This window comes from Camarhynchus parvulus, chromosome 3 (assembly GCF_901933205.1).
Source record: "Camarhynchus parvulus chromosome 3, STF_HiC, whole genome shotgun sequence".
Taxonomy (NCBI): Eukaryota; Metazoa; Chordata; class Aves; order Passeriformes; family Thraupidae; genus Camarhynchus; species Camarhynchus parvulus.
The window spans coordinates 12,437,345-12,450,583 of NC_044573.1; the positions used below are offsets into that span (position 1 = coordinate 12,437,345).

Here is a 13,239-nt window from a genome sequence, read left to right on the forward strand (position 1 = left end):
CCTTACATTCTGCGGTTACAAACACCACAGATATGTTAGTTTCCTTGGCTGTGCCTTCAGGGTATGTCCAGCGTGAGGGATAAGATTAATTCCCAAGGGCAATTAGGAGTTCAAGACTTGATTTTAATCAATCAACATGGCTCAATCGCAGTTCTGCTACCTTAGTTCTATTAATATTAATTAAAAAAACCCACACACAATCACAAATTGGAGAGGAAGAACACAGGTTTTTTGGTAGATCTAAGCAAGTGTGTGGGCTCCAAGGCTCTGACAAACAGCAGCTTTTCCTGGAAAGGCTCTTTTCCCATTTTCCAAAGTTGATTGGAAAAAGCGAAATTGAAGGCTCCTTCTACTGGGGAAAAATAAAGCTTTATAAAATTAGAACTAAATCAAAGAACTCTATGTGGCTGTCTTAGGGACAAGACTTAGATAATCAGTACTGATAAAGTTAATTTTCCATCATCTGACATACAAGTTTTACTGAATCATTTCACATGAACAACAGAAATGTACTAGTGCTGAAACTGATTAATTTTGTGGTTAATTTCTTCTTATTTTTTTAACAGGAACCTTTGCTAAACGAAATGAAACACAATCTGGTGTGTCAGACACCTCCCACTGTCACTGTTCATGTAAAATCGAGTGCATCCAGATCACATCAGCAAAAAAAACTTACTAGACTAAAGCGACCTGCTTTTAAAGACCATCAAGAAAATTGTGAAAAAGGGGTTCCTAGTCAGAAATATAAATGTCCAAAGGGACCATGTCTTGTTATTCAGCGTCAGGAAATGACAGCTTTCTTTAAATTATTTGGTAGGTTAATAATGTGAGATATGAATGAATTGACTGAACAGAATGTTTTCTAAGCTCAGGAATTTTGAGAGTGCTTTTCATATTGAAAGTAATGGCAATTCTTTATCAAAACGTCTTGTTGTTATAGTTTGGTATAGAAATATTTAATGCTTAAGTTAAAAATAGAAGGGCTATCAAATTGATGAAAAGTATCTTTTTTAAATTACAAATGGAACCAAGGTGGTTTGCTACTTTTTATTTTATTATAATTTTCCTTACTATTTCCTCTTAGATTTCAACAAATACATGTAAAACAATGTGCATCTTGTTTTACACAAGGCTTAAAAAAAGGACTCCTTGTCTCTTAAACGTGTTCTTTACTGTGGGAATAAACTTTTGGGGGAAGAAGTGGAATGGGAAGTTGATCTAAGGAGTTGGAGCATCTCTTCTTTATTTGTGTCTCTTTCATATGAAGTATTTATTTAATTTAGCGAAGACATTAAGTAATAGTGGAAGATTACAGCTGGTTTTTATTTGACCCTTAAATACAGAAGTGAATGAGAGAGAGTTGCTGCTAATTACAGTATATGGTCATGGACAATGAAGCACTGACCAAAAATAAGCAAGTATTGCCCTATAAAGGCTGCCAGGTAATCAAGGTGCAGGATCTCAGCAGTTCCTCTGAAATAATGGTGTGCTATCACCTGGAAGCATGTAATGCAGGAAGAAATGATGCAAACAGAAAAAAATACTGGTTATTTTTCACCTTCACCTGCTGTTACTGAGAATGGATGAAATGCAGCCACCAGATTTTCCACCTTGCCTTTCTGGTAGAGTTTGTTTCCTTTTGTCATGTAAGCTTTTTTCACACCTGAACCTCTCCTACTGCAGTAGGGAACAGTTTCTCTGTTCCCGACTGGCTGGTCTAGCTTATTTTCTTTCATTTGGTTTAATGAAAGACCATCTGTTATTTTGATTTATAAATACCTGCTGACATAAACAGTTTTGGTGTTTGAAATGCTACAGCTTTCTCTTGTTACAGATGATGATCTAATCCAAGACTTCCTTTGGATGGACTGTTGCTGTGAAATTGCAGACAAGGTAAGTGTATTTCCTTCTTAGTTAACAGAACATTCATTGCGTGAGAAATCTGCCCTTAATTACTTGCTACTTTAATGCAAATACAGAACATTATCTTTTTCTAATGGTTTCACATCGAAGTTTCAAGAAACTTAATTCATGCTTTCCTCATTGTTAAAAATGATGAAAATATCTTGGTGCAAGATGTGTGAATCAATTTAGGAAATACTGTATCTAAGTAACACATTGATACCTCATTTTACATTTTAAAACAGTATCTCTTGGCAATGACTTTCGTTTATTTCAAGAGAGCTAACTTCACACCAAGTGAGCATACCAGAATCAATTTCTTTGTGGCTCTGTAAGTACTTTAAAATTATCTGGTTTTGTTAGAATAAACTTTGCATTATATTTCTTTATGACACTGATAATTATAATAGGTGATGAGACTTCCTTGAGGAATATAGAAACAACCTGATCTGAGGGTGGCATCTCTAGGGGGTGGCAGGGGGGGCTGTCCCTTCCAACCCAAACCATTCTGTGGTTCTGTGATAATCTACATACTGTACATAAACAGTGCAAAGTCACTGTTCTTCCTGTGATGGAACAAGCTTGAGCAGCAGACAGGGCTTGCTTGCATTGCTGTAGTGATACACACAATGGCATTCTGCCTACCAAACTGAATCTGGGAGCTTTTTAAAGCATTACAAGGCATTTATTCAGGACAATACACAGCAACATGTATGTGGCTCACAGGTGCTCATATAGAACCCTATTTCATATCTTTGCCAAGGCAAAGGGCATTTGTAGCAAAACATTTCACCATGACAAGCATCTCAGGAGTAAATTGTTATTGAAGTTTCTGTCAAAATGTTTAAATCAACTGTAAAAACATTGCTAGAGAATTTCTAAGAAGTTTTCTGAACAGTTGTAAAATGCCTATACTTTGAAACAGTGGTGCAATCAGTAATCCAGGCCTACATAACCCTCTCTATTTGGCTATACCTGCAGAGGGTTCTGCATTTGTTTTTATTTTTACACTGTTATGGTGCTCAGGTCATCTTTTCTGGTACCATGGCTTCTCAGATGCTCTGATTTGCACACTAGTGCAGGGGCAAAGGTGGCTGTTCCTTCTGCTGTCACTGGTGCTGTGGGTGACATCCACAGAGCTTGGAGGAGGGAGCCCTCTGACCCCAGTGAAGGGGGAAAAGCCAGACCAGAACAGTGAAAGGATTAGAGGGGGACAAAGAGTCTGGTGAGACTGGGACTAGAGAGAATACTGGGGAGGAGACTAAAAGTCCTAATTTTTCAAGTGTGATTTACAGGAGTTTAGTACCAGGTGGGTCCAAGGAAGTACACATTTTCCTGTTGTCTGAGAAGACAATTTAAAAATAAAAGTAACTAGATAGTGAACAAAGGGAAGAATAGAGACATTAAAAAAAGTAATTTAAGTTTTACATTTATAACTAAAGGTAGAGCTGTATTTAGTTGTTTGCTTCTAATTTAATATGAGCAACGTAATTTTCCAAGAATAGCTAAAATCCATAAAGTAAAAAGTGAAAAGTTGAAGATTTCACAGGAGAGTTTGAAGCCTTATTTAAAGCATCAGTCAGAAACTGTTCATTTTATTGAAGGGTTTCTTGCCAGTTTGGAGAAAGATATCAGGATGTGTTAGTTCTTTGCTTATCTATTAATTTAGGAAACTCTAGGGTAAAACAATTTTTATAAAAGCTTGGGTTTTTTTACCCAAGGGATGCATATGGAACTAATTAAGAAAATACTGTATTCCAAAGAGAAGGCTGTATTTTGTTAGTGTTTTTTCCTCACAATACTAGAAAAAAGAACCACTGCAACATAGCTGTTACTTTATGTTAGAAATCATTCTAGTATAGTTGTATAAGATTGAATAATATTTACAAACATAAACATATATATATTTGAAGGTATCTGGCAAACACAGTTGAAGAAGACAATGAAGAAGCAAAGTATGACATTTTCCCATGGGCTTTGGGCAAAGCCTGGAGAAAGCTCTTCCCTGATTTCTTAAAGTTAAGAGATCAACTTTGGAGTAGAATTGACTACAGGGCTATTGTAAGCAGACGCTGCTGTGAAGAGGTAGGGAGGGAGATTTCATATTGCAGATGCTGAAATCACAACAAGTAACACCAGCTAGCAATTTAGCTCTGTACAGTTCCTTCCCTAAAGTAAACAGACAATCCATGGGAAAGAAAAGATGCTGCTAAAATGTAATGGTCGATTTATCCTCCACAGTTTTTCCTTCTCCATTTAAAATACATTGTTTGAAATGGTGTTTTTTAAGTAAACTAGAATATCTTATGTTGCACTACTGTTAAAAGTGAAGTTTCTATTGAGTAGTATTTGCTTCATGCAAATATTTTTTTATTTAAAATCTACCTTAATTTGTTTCACTTCATCCACTTTAAAAATAATTTTGTGTGCTTTACAATTTATAAGGAAAAAATATATTCCTCACTTTTCAGGTGAAGTGTGTATTTGGAAAAACCCTTTTCATGCTCTAAGTACATAATGTTTACTTCCAGATGGTGGAAAAGAAAATCTCTCATTTACTCTAGAGGCCCATTTCTGGGGATGGGATTAGATGCTATGGGAAAAGCACAAAGAACAAGGCGAGTGCAGGATGCTTTTCCTTGCATACCCTCCCAGCTTCCCACTGTTGTTATTTCAGTGATGATGAACACTGCCAGCTGATGTTTGGAGCTGGCCAAAGAGAACATCTTGTGTCCAACATCCTGAGCATGAGCTGCTGTTTGTGATGACTCACGTGAACATACAGGGCTGGAAGCTGGGATGTTTCCACACCTGACTGGTATCAGGATTACTTACCCCTGCCTAAGGACAGTGAGACAGATAAGAGACGATGCCCATTTCAGCTAGGTTAATTCCCTGCCATACCCTAACTGGATCTAGTTTTCAGCTGTGTGTTTCCCCATTATTTTTGCTGATGCCACCGTGGCTGTTCCCATAGGTGATGGCTATCGCTCCAACACACTACATCTGGCAGCGAGAGCGCTCAGTGCAGCACAGCGGAGCTCTGAGGAATTATGAGGATCAGGTGCAGCTGCCCCGAGGCCCCAGCGCTACTCCCACAGACTGCCTGCTCTGCGGGAAGAAAGGCAGGTTTGTACGGCTCGGATTGTCATCCTCCTCCTCCTCCACCGACACTTTGGAGATGATGGACTTGCACTCATCCCAGAAATCAAAGGATGCCTTTTCAACTGAAAAAATGTTCATCGACTCTCCTTATAAAGCCCAAGGTATGGTATGGGTTTCATGATATAGGAAAATACTGTGAATAATTTTCCATACTTGCCCTTCAGAGTGCTGCAGGGACTGCTCTGTCCCTCCCTGTCACACCTCAGCAGAACTGTGCTTTTACCCTCATGGATTCATTTTCACATACTGTATCTTGACTTCCTGGAAGTACCAACTGCTTTACATTGAGTCTCTTCATGTTACTTTCACCTACTACGGTTAATTTTGGGTGCATTCCAGTCTACTCAGCCATTTGTTACTATTTTTGCATTATAAAGAAAATTGAGAGTCCAGTTTTAAATGATTTTTTTATGGCTGGAACAATAAGAATACTGGTATGTGTAAAGTGAGTCTAAGTGCCCTTGCTGAGAGCATTTTTTGAGAAAGGGCAGGATGCTCATTTGTGGTATGGGTTTGGACATAAGTTAAATCACAATTCTCATTTTCCTCTAAGTATCTGATTTGTTGACAATTTATACAGGACTGTTTTAATACTGGGGTATGAGTAGAAAACAAGGGCTTATTGCAAGAATTGTTTACATAATTGAATCTCTGCCCATTAATCTACTCACAATGGCATCCTCAGCCTTTGCATTAGGGGGCTCTGTTACATACAGCAGCTGTGGGGCAAACCCATTATTAAATTTATTATTAGAAGTTAAACACACTTGAGATGTAAACTTCCTCAGGCATCTGGATAAGGCCTCAGCTCTGCAAAGACACTCTCCTGTAATTACCCAGTGCAGAGTTCCTACTATACTTATCTAATGCAGAGGTAGTTATTTACAGCTCTGTATATTTTATTTGCATGTGTTCTCATTAATAACCTAATTTTCACTATTACAGTAAGATTGTTACTGGTTTTGACAGCTTTAGTACAAATATGATTGTCAACTTGGAAAAAATGGGCATTTGAATATTCCCTGAGATATAAAGCAAGTCAGGTGTTTACAAAAGATAACTTAATAATTTAATGTGTTAAACATCACCACTCAGGGAAGACCCAAAATTACTTCAAGTCTGTTTTTACTTGAGAGATCTGGCTTCTCATCTCTGACAAGGGCCAGAAAAAATTGTGTTTCCTCCAACCATTTGAGAATACTTTATATGAAGTGACGTTCACAAATAACCAGGCAACTTACAGCATGAGTGCTGGAAGGGAACCAAAGCTGTGCCTGTCAACAACTGTTTTGATGTTGAAATTAGCACAGCTTTATCAAGTGAACACATCCAGTGAATTTCAGTATCTCCTAAAGTTATGCTTTAAAAACTTTGTTCTTAAAGAAACCTATAGTCACCAGTTGGAAGCCAGCAAAGTATTCATTTCAAAGGAGAGCCTTTGATCCCTCATTTTCTTACTAACATCTTTTTCTCCCTCTTTCTGGTAGACTGTCTGAAGCTGTCCAGCAAAAGGCAACCATGTAGCATCCTGGATCAAGATAAGTCTATGGACTGGTTTACAAGCAATGGAGAATGAAGTGCACCTGATAAGACGACAGATACTGCGATTTGCAGAACAACCTCGGCTACATCACAACACCAGACGTGATGATTCACTTCAAATTTTTCCCTTTACATAGTGGGATAACAGTTGGTGTTTCAAACTTTATGTGAGGTAGAAATCAGAGCAGTCATTGCTTAAAAGTTACACAACTTGCAAAATGTAGCATCTACTTTGTTATGTTTTATTTCATTCTGATACAATATTCAAATTAGCAGCTAAGGAGGCAGCAGCATCAAGAAAGCAGCGGTTGAAACTTTCTCAGCTTGGTAAGGAACGCTAATTAAAAAACAAAAGTTACTACTTTAGTATTTCAATACACAATGATTATTTTATTACTATAAGTTTTGTGGTTTCATGATATAGGAAAATACAAAATACTAGTACAAAAAAAAGTTTATTTGAAATTAAAATACCACTAAACATTTAAGATAAACTTTTTCCAAGTGTCTCACCTGAATGAGCTTCCTGCCAGTGGGATGGTCGGGCAATGTAAGGCACTGAGTGGTTTGTTTCAGCAGCATCACTGAGTGATTCTGTGAGAAGGACATTTCTTTTTATTTTGTTCCCACAAGTTTAAGACCTACATGCAGCCTAGAGTAGACAATGTACATGTAATATTTTTCCCTGATGTGTTTTCTTTTTTTTCTTGTCACCTATCAGTCTTTGCATTTTGCAGATCTATACTGTATATATATTTACCTTTGTCATATAAATATAACATATATATATGGCAGCATTTTTGGATTTGCCAGAACAGCATAATTTCAAAACAGAGCTCACTGGCCACTGTTTCTCCTAAGGAATCCTTAAGTCCATCAGGGTCCTCTAAAGCAGCTTTAGGGTGAGTATAAAGAACTGAATTTTCTTCAAAATCAAAAATTTGAAAACAGTAGTAGAAGGGCAGTCATTCTTTATTGCAGATTGAAATTTATTTTTTTTAGCCCAGGTTTTTAGTAGGATATTTTAACTTAAATAACAATTAATAGTCTTCTTTAAACCTGACAAGGTCTAGGGTGTCCTTGCCTGTTCTCAGCTGACTTAGGTAAAAGCACTGCCTCTTCCTACACTGGATTATCAAAGTGCAGTAATAGGGGATCTCATCAGCAGTGAAGTCCTTACCATTGTATTCGCTCTCCTTAAGTACTGCTTCATCCTGAATATGGATTTCTTCATATTCATTTTGAGGTGTTTCTTCAATATTTTCTTGAGTTTCCACCATTTGGCTTGATTTGTTATGCTTGAGTTTAGCAGGGAGTACTGACCAGCTCCTGTGAGTTACCTCAATTATCCTTTCACACAAAAAAGGAAGCTTGCAGCTCCGTATTCTGTCTAAAAGGTCAATAACCTGTGTGATGCTTTTGAAGAAATGCAAAGGGTAAAGTAGTATTTTGAAAACTCAAAGCACACAATTTCAGTTCTACTGACTTTGGCACATTCTTTACCTTTGAGGTTACACGAGTCCTTCAGTTTTAGGGTAAAGGAGCAACCTGACTATTGCATTGGAGAACAGTGCAGTTACTTTGAGGATGCCATAAAGGCCAAACTTCACTGACCAGAATGAGAACATGCCCCAGGCAGACGCCAAAGGATTTGGCCAAGTGTAATTTATAGTGAGTACAAATCCCAAAGAAAGTTGCATGGGGGAAAATCCCAACTTTGTTAACCATTTCATTAATACTGGGTGTGGATTTCAGAAGATGCTTGGTTTTGTACTGAGGCCAGGTAATGCCTGAATAAAGGTGCCAGAAAGAAATACTTACTTTGCCAAGTACACAGCACACACCCCACCTTGTTTCAGGCTTGAGTGTACGACAGGCAGAGCACACTGAGGGTTCAGCATATCCAGAACTACCTGCAAGAGAAAGACACATTAACGTTTACTGAGAGAACATATGTATATCCACCAACGTAACATAGAACAATGCTGGGGGAAAAAAAGGTTATGGAAAAGAGATGCATACAACAGCAGTATGTAATTGTCCTCCAGTTTTATCACTGCCTCTCAAAACCTGAGGTGCACACTTAAACAAAATGAAGTCCTCTCTACTTCCAAGCGAATTTCTATTAAAACAGCAAGTAGCATTTGACCAACTAAGTAGGTCTGTAGGAAGTTAAGCCTCCTAGTAATTAAATCCCATAATCCTGACAGTAATAAAAACTTTTAGAAGACTACATTTACTAACACATTTCAATACCTATCTCTCAAATGTGAAAAAAAAAGATTGTTCAAATGCATTAAAAGACCACATTATGGTCACAATGTCTAACTTGCTGTCAGTTTCAAGATTAAAAACACTTATTGTCTTTGGCAATTTATCCATCTTCTGCTAGGAAGCTATTCAGATTGTAGAACAATGGGATATGCAATATCTGATCCTTCCTGCAGGACTGTTACTTAAAACATTTTTGAAAAGGTATGTTTACGCTATGTATTATATTTCTTTGCTTGCACCATTTTAAAAATTGCTATTTGTTTAAAGCATTTAGTAAGTAGTTGTAAGTAGTTTATCAGCTTTACAAGGAAGAGGGATTAACACCAACCTATTTTCCTCAGCATAACTCCTTTTAGGAAATCTGGATACAGAGAAGCAGGACAGGAGAGCAAGCTATAACATTCTCCAAATTATGGTGTAGTTACATTGCGCATTCTATATAGCTGATAGTAAAGTGGTCACACAGTTGCACATAAATAAGGCTCTGTATTCTTCTGAAATTTAATGCTTGAAATATGTATCTCATAAAAATACCAGTGTCTTGAAAATACAAGAAAGCAAGTTGGTATTTGCTTACAAGACAGCAGTAATTAATTGTAATATTTCTATAGTACAGCTTTATCACTCTTTCCATTTGACAGCCTGTAACTGGAACCTTGAAAACATTTGTATCTGGCAAAAATTACAAGGTTTCTTTCACTGATGAGGACCTGGACTGTTATTTCTCATGTTACACTAGATATGGGAACCCATTGTGAGTGTGAGCACTAGAGGTTTTCATTAATGGAGAAAAGACAGGTGTCAAACGGGGGAGAGTTGTTTGGATTCACTCACTGCATCAAGTGTTACAGATTTCAGATCTGCAGCAGCTGTTGAAATGTCTTTCAGAATGAACTGCACATTATCTGGCCACTCGTCCGTGTGTCCTATTTCCCACGCAGAGCGCCAGTGCCTGTAATTCTTCTTAGCTAAATTATGATGATCCTCTCTGATTTCATAACTCAGAACACGGCCTTTGGGCCCAACTGCAAACAAACAGAAGACACTCTGCTCACCACTTTACACTGCTGTTACAAAGACTTGGGGAAAAAAGCCAAAACAAAAGGAAAACCATAGGCTATAACATAAGTACACCTTTCCATCTCCACTTTAGGAAATTATCACATATGAAACAATCAATGACAATCTATGTTTTCTTTACATTTCAAACAAACATGCAGAAAAAGTGCCGTGTTAGTTCTTCCACAGACGGGAATCCATCAATGCACAGATGAAACAAAGTGTAGTTATGGTAGTATAGACTATTCCAAGATGTTCTCCTGAAGTCACTTGTGCAGCAAAAGACAAGTAGAGCATCTGTGGCCCCTGCTAGATCCTTCTGCTAGAGCAACCAGAGGTACCAGCTGAGAATGCTGCACCAGTGCTCACAGCTCACAGGCTAAGGAAACCTGCTCACTGATCTTAGCCACACACACAAGTTTTCCAGTGTACTCTTTGATTTACCCAGGTTTCTGTAAGTTTCCTGTTACTGTCTGCAACAGCAATAAATTATTAAGTCTAAATTTACTGTTCTGAAATTTACCACGAGTCCAATGTACACTGTTTCTCATAAAGGATGCATTTCCAGGCTGTGCAGGCAGACAGCAGGGTGTGCACTGCTGTATTCCATATTTGTATTACTCCAATTCTTCAGCCTATCCCAGCGCTCACTTCTCTCTCCTTGCTACTTTGGAATAGGTGCAGGCACCTGCCAGGAAGCAGCAGCTCCCCAGGTCAGTTCTGTGCCTTTCTAAACCATTTCAGTTTGAAGTCACCGGGCTCCTTCCCTCACCTATGTGATCCCACTGCAAATCCATTCAGACAACTGAGTAAAAGAAGGGATTATTCCCTGACAGTCGCTCCTTGATCCAGCTCACCTCACATCAGACACAGGCCAGAAGCAGCTGGTAAGAAAGGGAAGGTTGCAGCACGTTGCCTTTGATCACCTGAAGCAGTTGTAGAGTCACAGTGCCAACTCCTTGTTACTTTAGATTATCAGTTTAGAAACATCAGAAAAATTAAATTCTTCACACCGGGGGGGGGGTGGGGTGGGGTGTCAGTTTTACCCCCACTCATTCAAAGTAATTTCTACTTTTTGAAACTGCTTTTTTAAAAATAAGAACAAGGTGAAGTAGCTAGGCAAAACTTCATTACTGTAAAGCTACAGTATAAATACAATTTGCATACATCATATTTTCCAGTCCTCAAAGATCTTAAAGTCATGGCAAATACCACTCTCTTAACTCTCCTGTTTCATGTCAGTAGTTTCTGGGAATGATTAAAGAGAGAATGGAAAAGAAAATATAAAAGGTATAACAATTAAGAGATGAATGAAATCTGTTAAATACACAAGAATTTTGGAAATTAAATAATTCCATGGACATTGGTAAGGTGCCCACTAGATTTGAATTCCAGCATTTACCCACACAGCAGCTGTTTCCCTTGTTGGGTATCACTGGTGTGTATTCAATGGTGGCAAAAGCAGCCACCACTAGGAACCAGCAAATCAAATCTATTTATTTCTGTGTCAGCACCAAAGTGTGTTCAGCTATAAAACTGGCTGTATTTGGTGCTGATTTAAATCCAGTAAATTTGAAAGTAGCAATGCAATTTCATACCTTTTCCCCACTCCTCAAAACAGAGCTGATCTGGCACACAACAACTGCACTCTTTCCCTGGATAGGGTTAACAGCCTGGTAATGCCAATGATTCTGCCAACTTGTTCCATTTACAGCTAAATTAAAGTGATTAGAAAAAAATGTTGGACAAGATAGAAAATTCAGAGGAATAATTGGCACGTTCAGGTGTTGTTGTATGAAATGGCCACAGTAGGCTGAATACCCAAGGCAGAAAAATCAGCTGCTCTATTTTGCCTTAGCCTATAGCAGGTATTCCATCTCTTTGGGTTCTGGGTCTGCCTCTAGGGCAAGATGGGGAAAGCTAAGGACTCCTACTTTCCCTCTCTCTAAATGGAAAGAGAAGTGCTGATGTTTATCTTCTGTTTAGTCAGCTTCTAGCTCCTACAGCAGCAATGTTTGCTTTGAGGATAATCCCATGCTAGCTTCAAAATCCCAATGGAACTAAAAAACCCCAAACACTAGTTTATTCCAGAAAGATGATCAGAAGAAACCAAGCAATAGCAGTAGGAGGCAGAAGGATGGAGAGGGAGCAGAGGTGCAACTGCTGACCTTGAAACTTGGGCCCAACATATCAAGACCAGCTGCAGTTGAGCGATCTTGAGGCATGGCTGAAATTCAGCTTTCTGCAAGGCCTTTAGTAACCATTTACACTACGGCCCTCTAAGCGCAGTCAGAATGCAGTCCCTGTGCTGATGTAACTTTCCTTCAAGTCAACAAGCTATATGTGAACTGCAGCAAAGCTTTCATGAGCTGAACAGTAAGGACCACGAGAACCATAAGTATCTGGGCAAAAAAAACCCACCCAGGTTGCGATAAGGAAATAAATAAATAAATACCGTGTTGTCTAAAGCCAGGTTCTCACCTGCTCTTGACAGAAACAAGCTCATAGCACCAGACCCGCTGCCAGTTTCCAGCACGGTGTCTCCGGGGTGGACATCCATCATCATTAATAGAGCAGTTATATCCTGCGAGCGAGAAAAACGACACGTTACTATTCGCGGGAAATTAAAGGTAAAATTCGGCCAGCGAGCCCCCGGCCACCAGCCGGTACCTTGGGGTAAGCGATGGTGGCTCCCCGCGGCATGAGCAGCACATACTCGTCCAGCGAGGGCCGCCTCAGCAGCAGCCGCTTCCCGGCCGACGTGCGCAGCATCAGCCCGGGCAGCTGCCCGATGATGTCGCGGTGGGGCAAGAGGCCGCCGGGGCTGCTCAGCACCGCCTCCGCCGCCAGCCGGCACAGCACCTTCAGCGTCCAGTTGTTCTTCCTCGGCATCTCCGCCAGCGCCAGCTCCCCGGCGCGGAAAGGGCCGGGACGCGGACCCGCCACGCCAGCCAGCGCTTGACAGGGGGCAACCATCACCACCTCCTCCTTCTCCTCCTTCTCAGGGGAAACCTGAGGCGGCTGCGGCACTGCCGGCGCCGCGCCACGCGCCACCGCCGCCGCTTCCTCGGGCGGCAGCAGCCGCCTCAGCCGCTCCAGCGGCGACAGCGAAGTCTCCCATGCCCGCCTACGAGGCTTCCCATCGGCAGGAAAAGAAGAGGAGGATGAAGATGAGGAAGATGAAGAAGATGAGGAGGAAGAGGATGAGGCGGCGGCCGCCCGGCGCAGCGCGCGCCAGGCCCTCATGGAGCTGCCGGGGGCGGGAAAAGGGGGCGCGCCTCCCCTCCGCGACCGTCG

General features: G+C 40.1%; 2 protein-coding genes across 3 annotated transcripts; one reads left to right on the plus strand and one right to left on the minus strand.

Moving 5' to 3' along the window:
• The first annotated feature begins 584 nt into the window (after positions 1-584).
• SPDYA (speedy/RINGO cell cycle regulator family member A) lies at positions 585-6,643 on the plus strand. The gene is made up of 6 exons (XM_030946476.1): positions 585-813; positions 1,835-1,893; positions 2,148-2,233; positions 3,816-3,987; positions 4,880-5,168; positions 6,555-6,643. Exons 1-6 carry the CDS (start codon positions 585-587, stop codon positions 6,641-6,643), a joined length of 924 nt encoding a protein of 307 aa, XP_030802336.1.
• On the minus strand, positions 6,469-13,238 carry TRMT61B (tRNA methyltransferase 61B). 2 transcript variants are annotated; one of them, XM_030946475.1, is made up of 7 exons: positions 12,613-13,238; positions 12,424-12,526; positions 9,718-9,908; positions 8,431-8,522; positions 7,790-8,025; positions 7,123-7,203; positions 6,469-6,946 (listed from the first exon to the last, which is right to left on the minus strand). In XM_030946475.1, exons 1-7 carry the CDS (start codon positions 13,186-13,188, stop codon positions 6,903-6,905), a joined length of 1,323 nt encoding a protein of 440 aa, XP_030802335.1. In that variant the 5' UTR covers positions 13,189-13,238; the 3' UTR covers positions 6,469-6,902. The 2 variants fall into 2 exon arrangements, with proteins under 2 accessions (XP_030802335.1, XP_030802334.1); XM_030946474.1 differs by lacking the exons at positions 6,469-6,946; positions 7,123-7,203 and having other exon boundaries at positions 7,228-8,025.
• Between the last annotated feature and the right edge of the window lies 1 nt (position 13,239).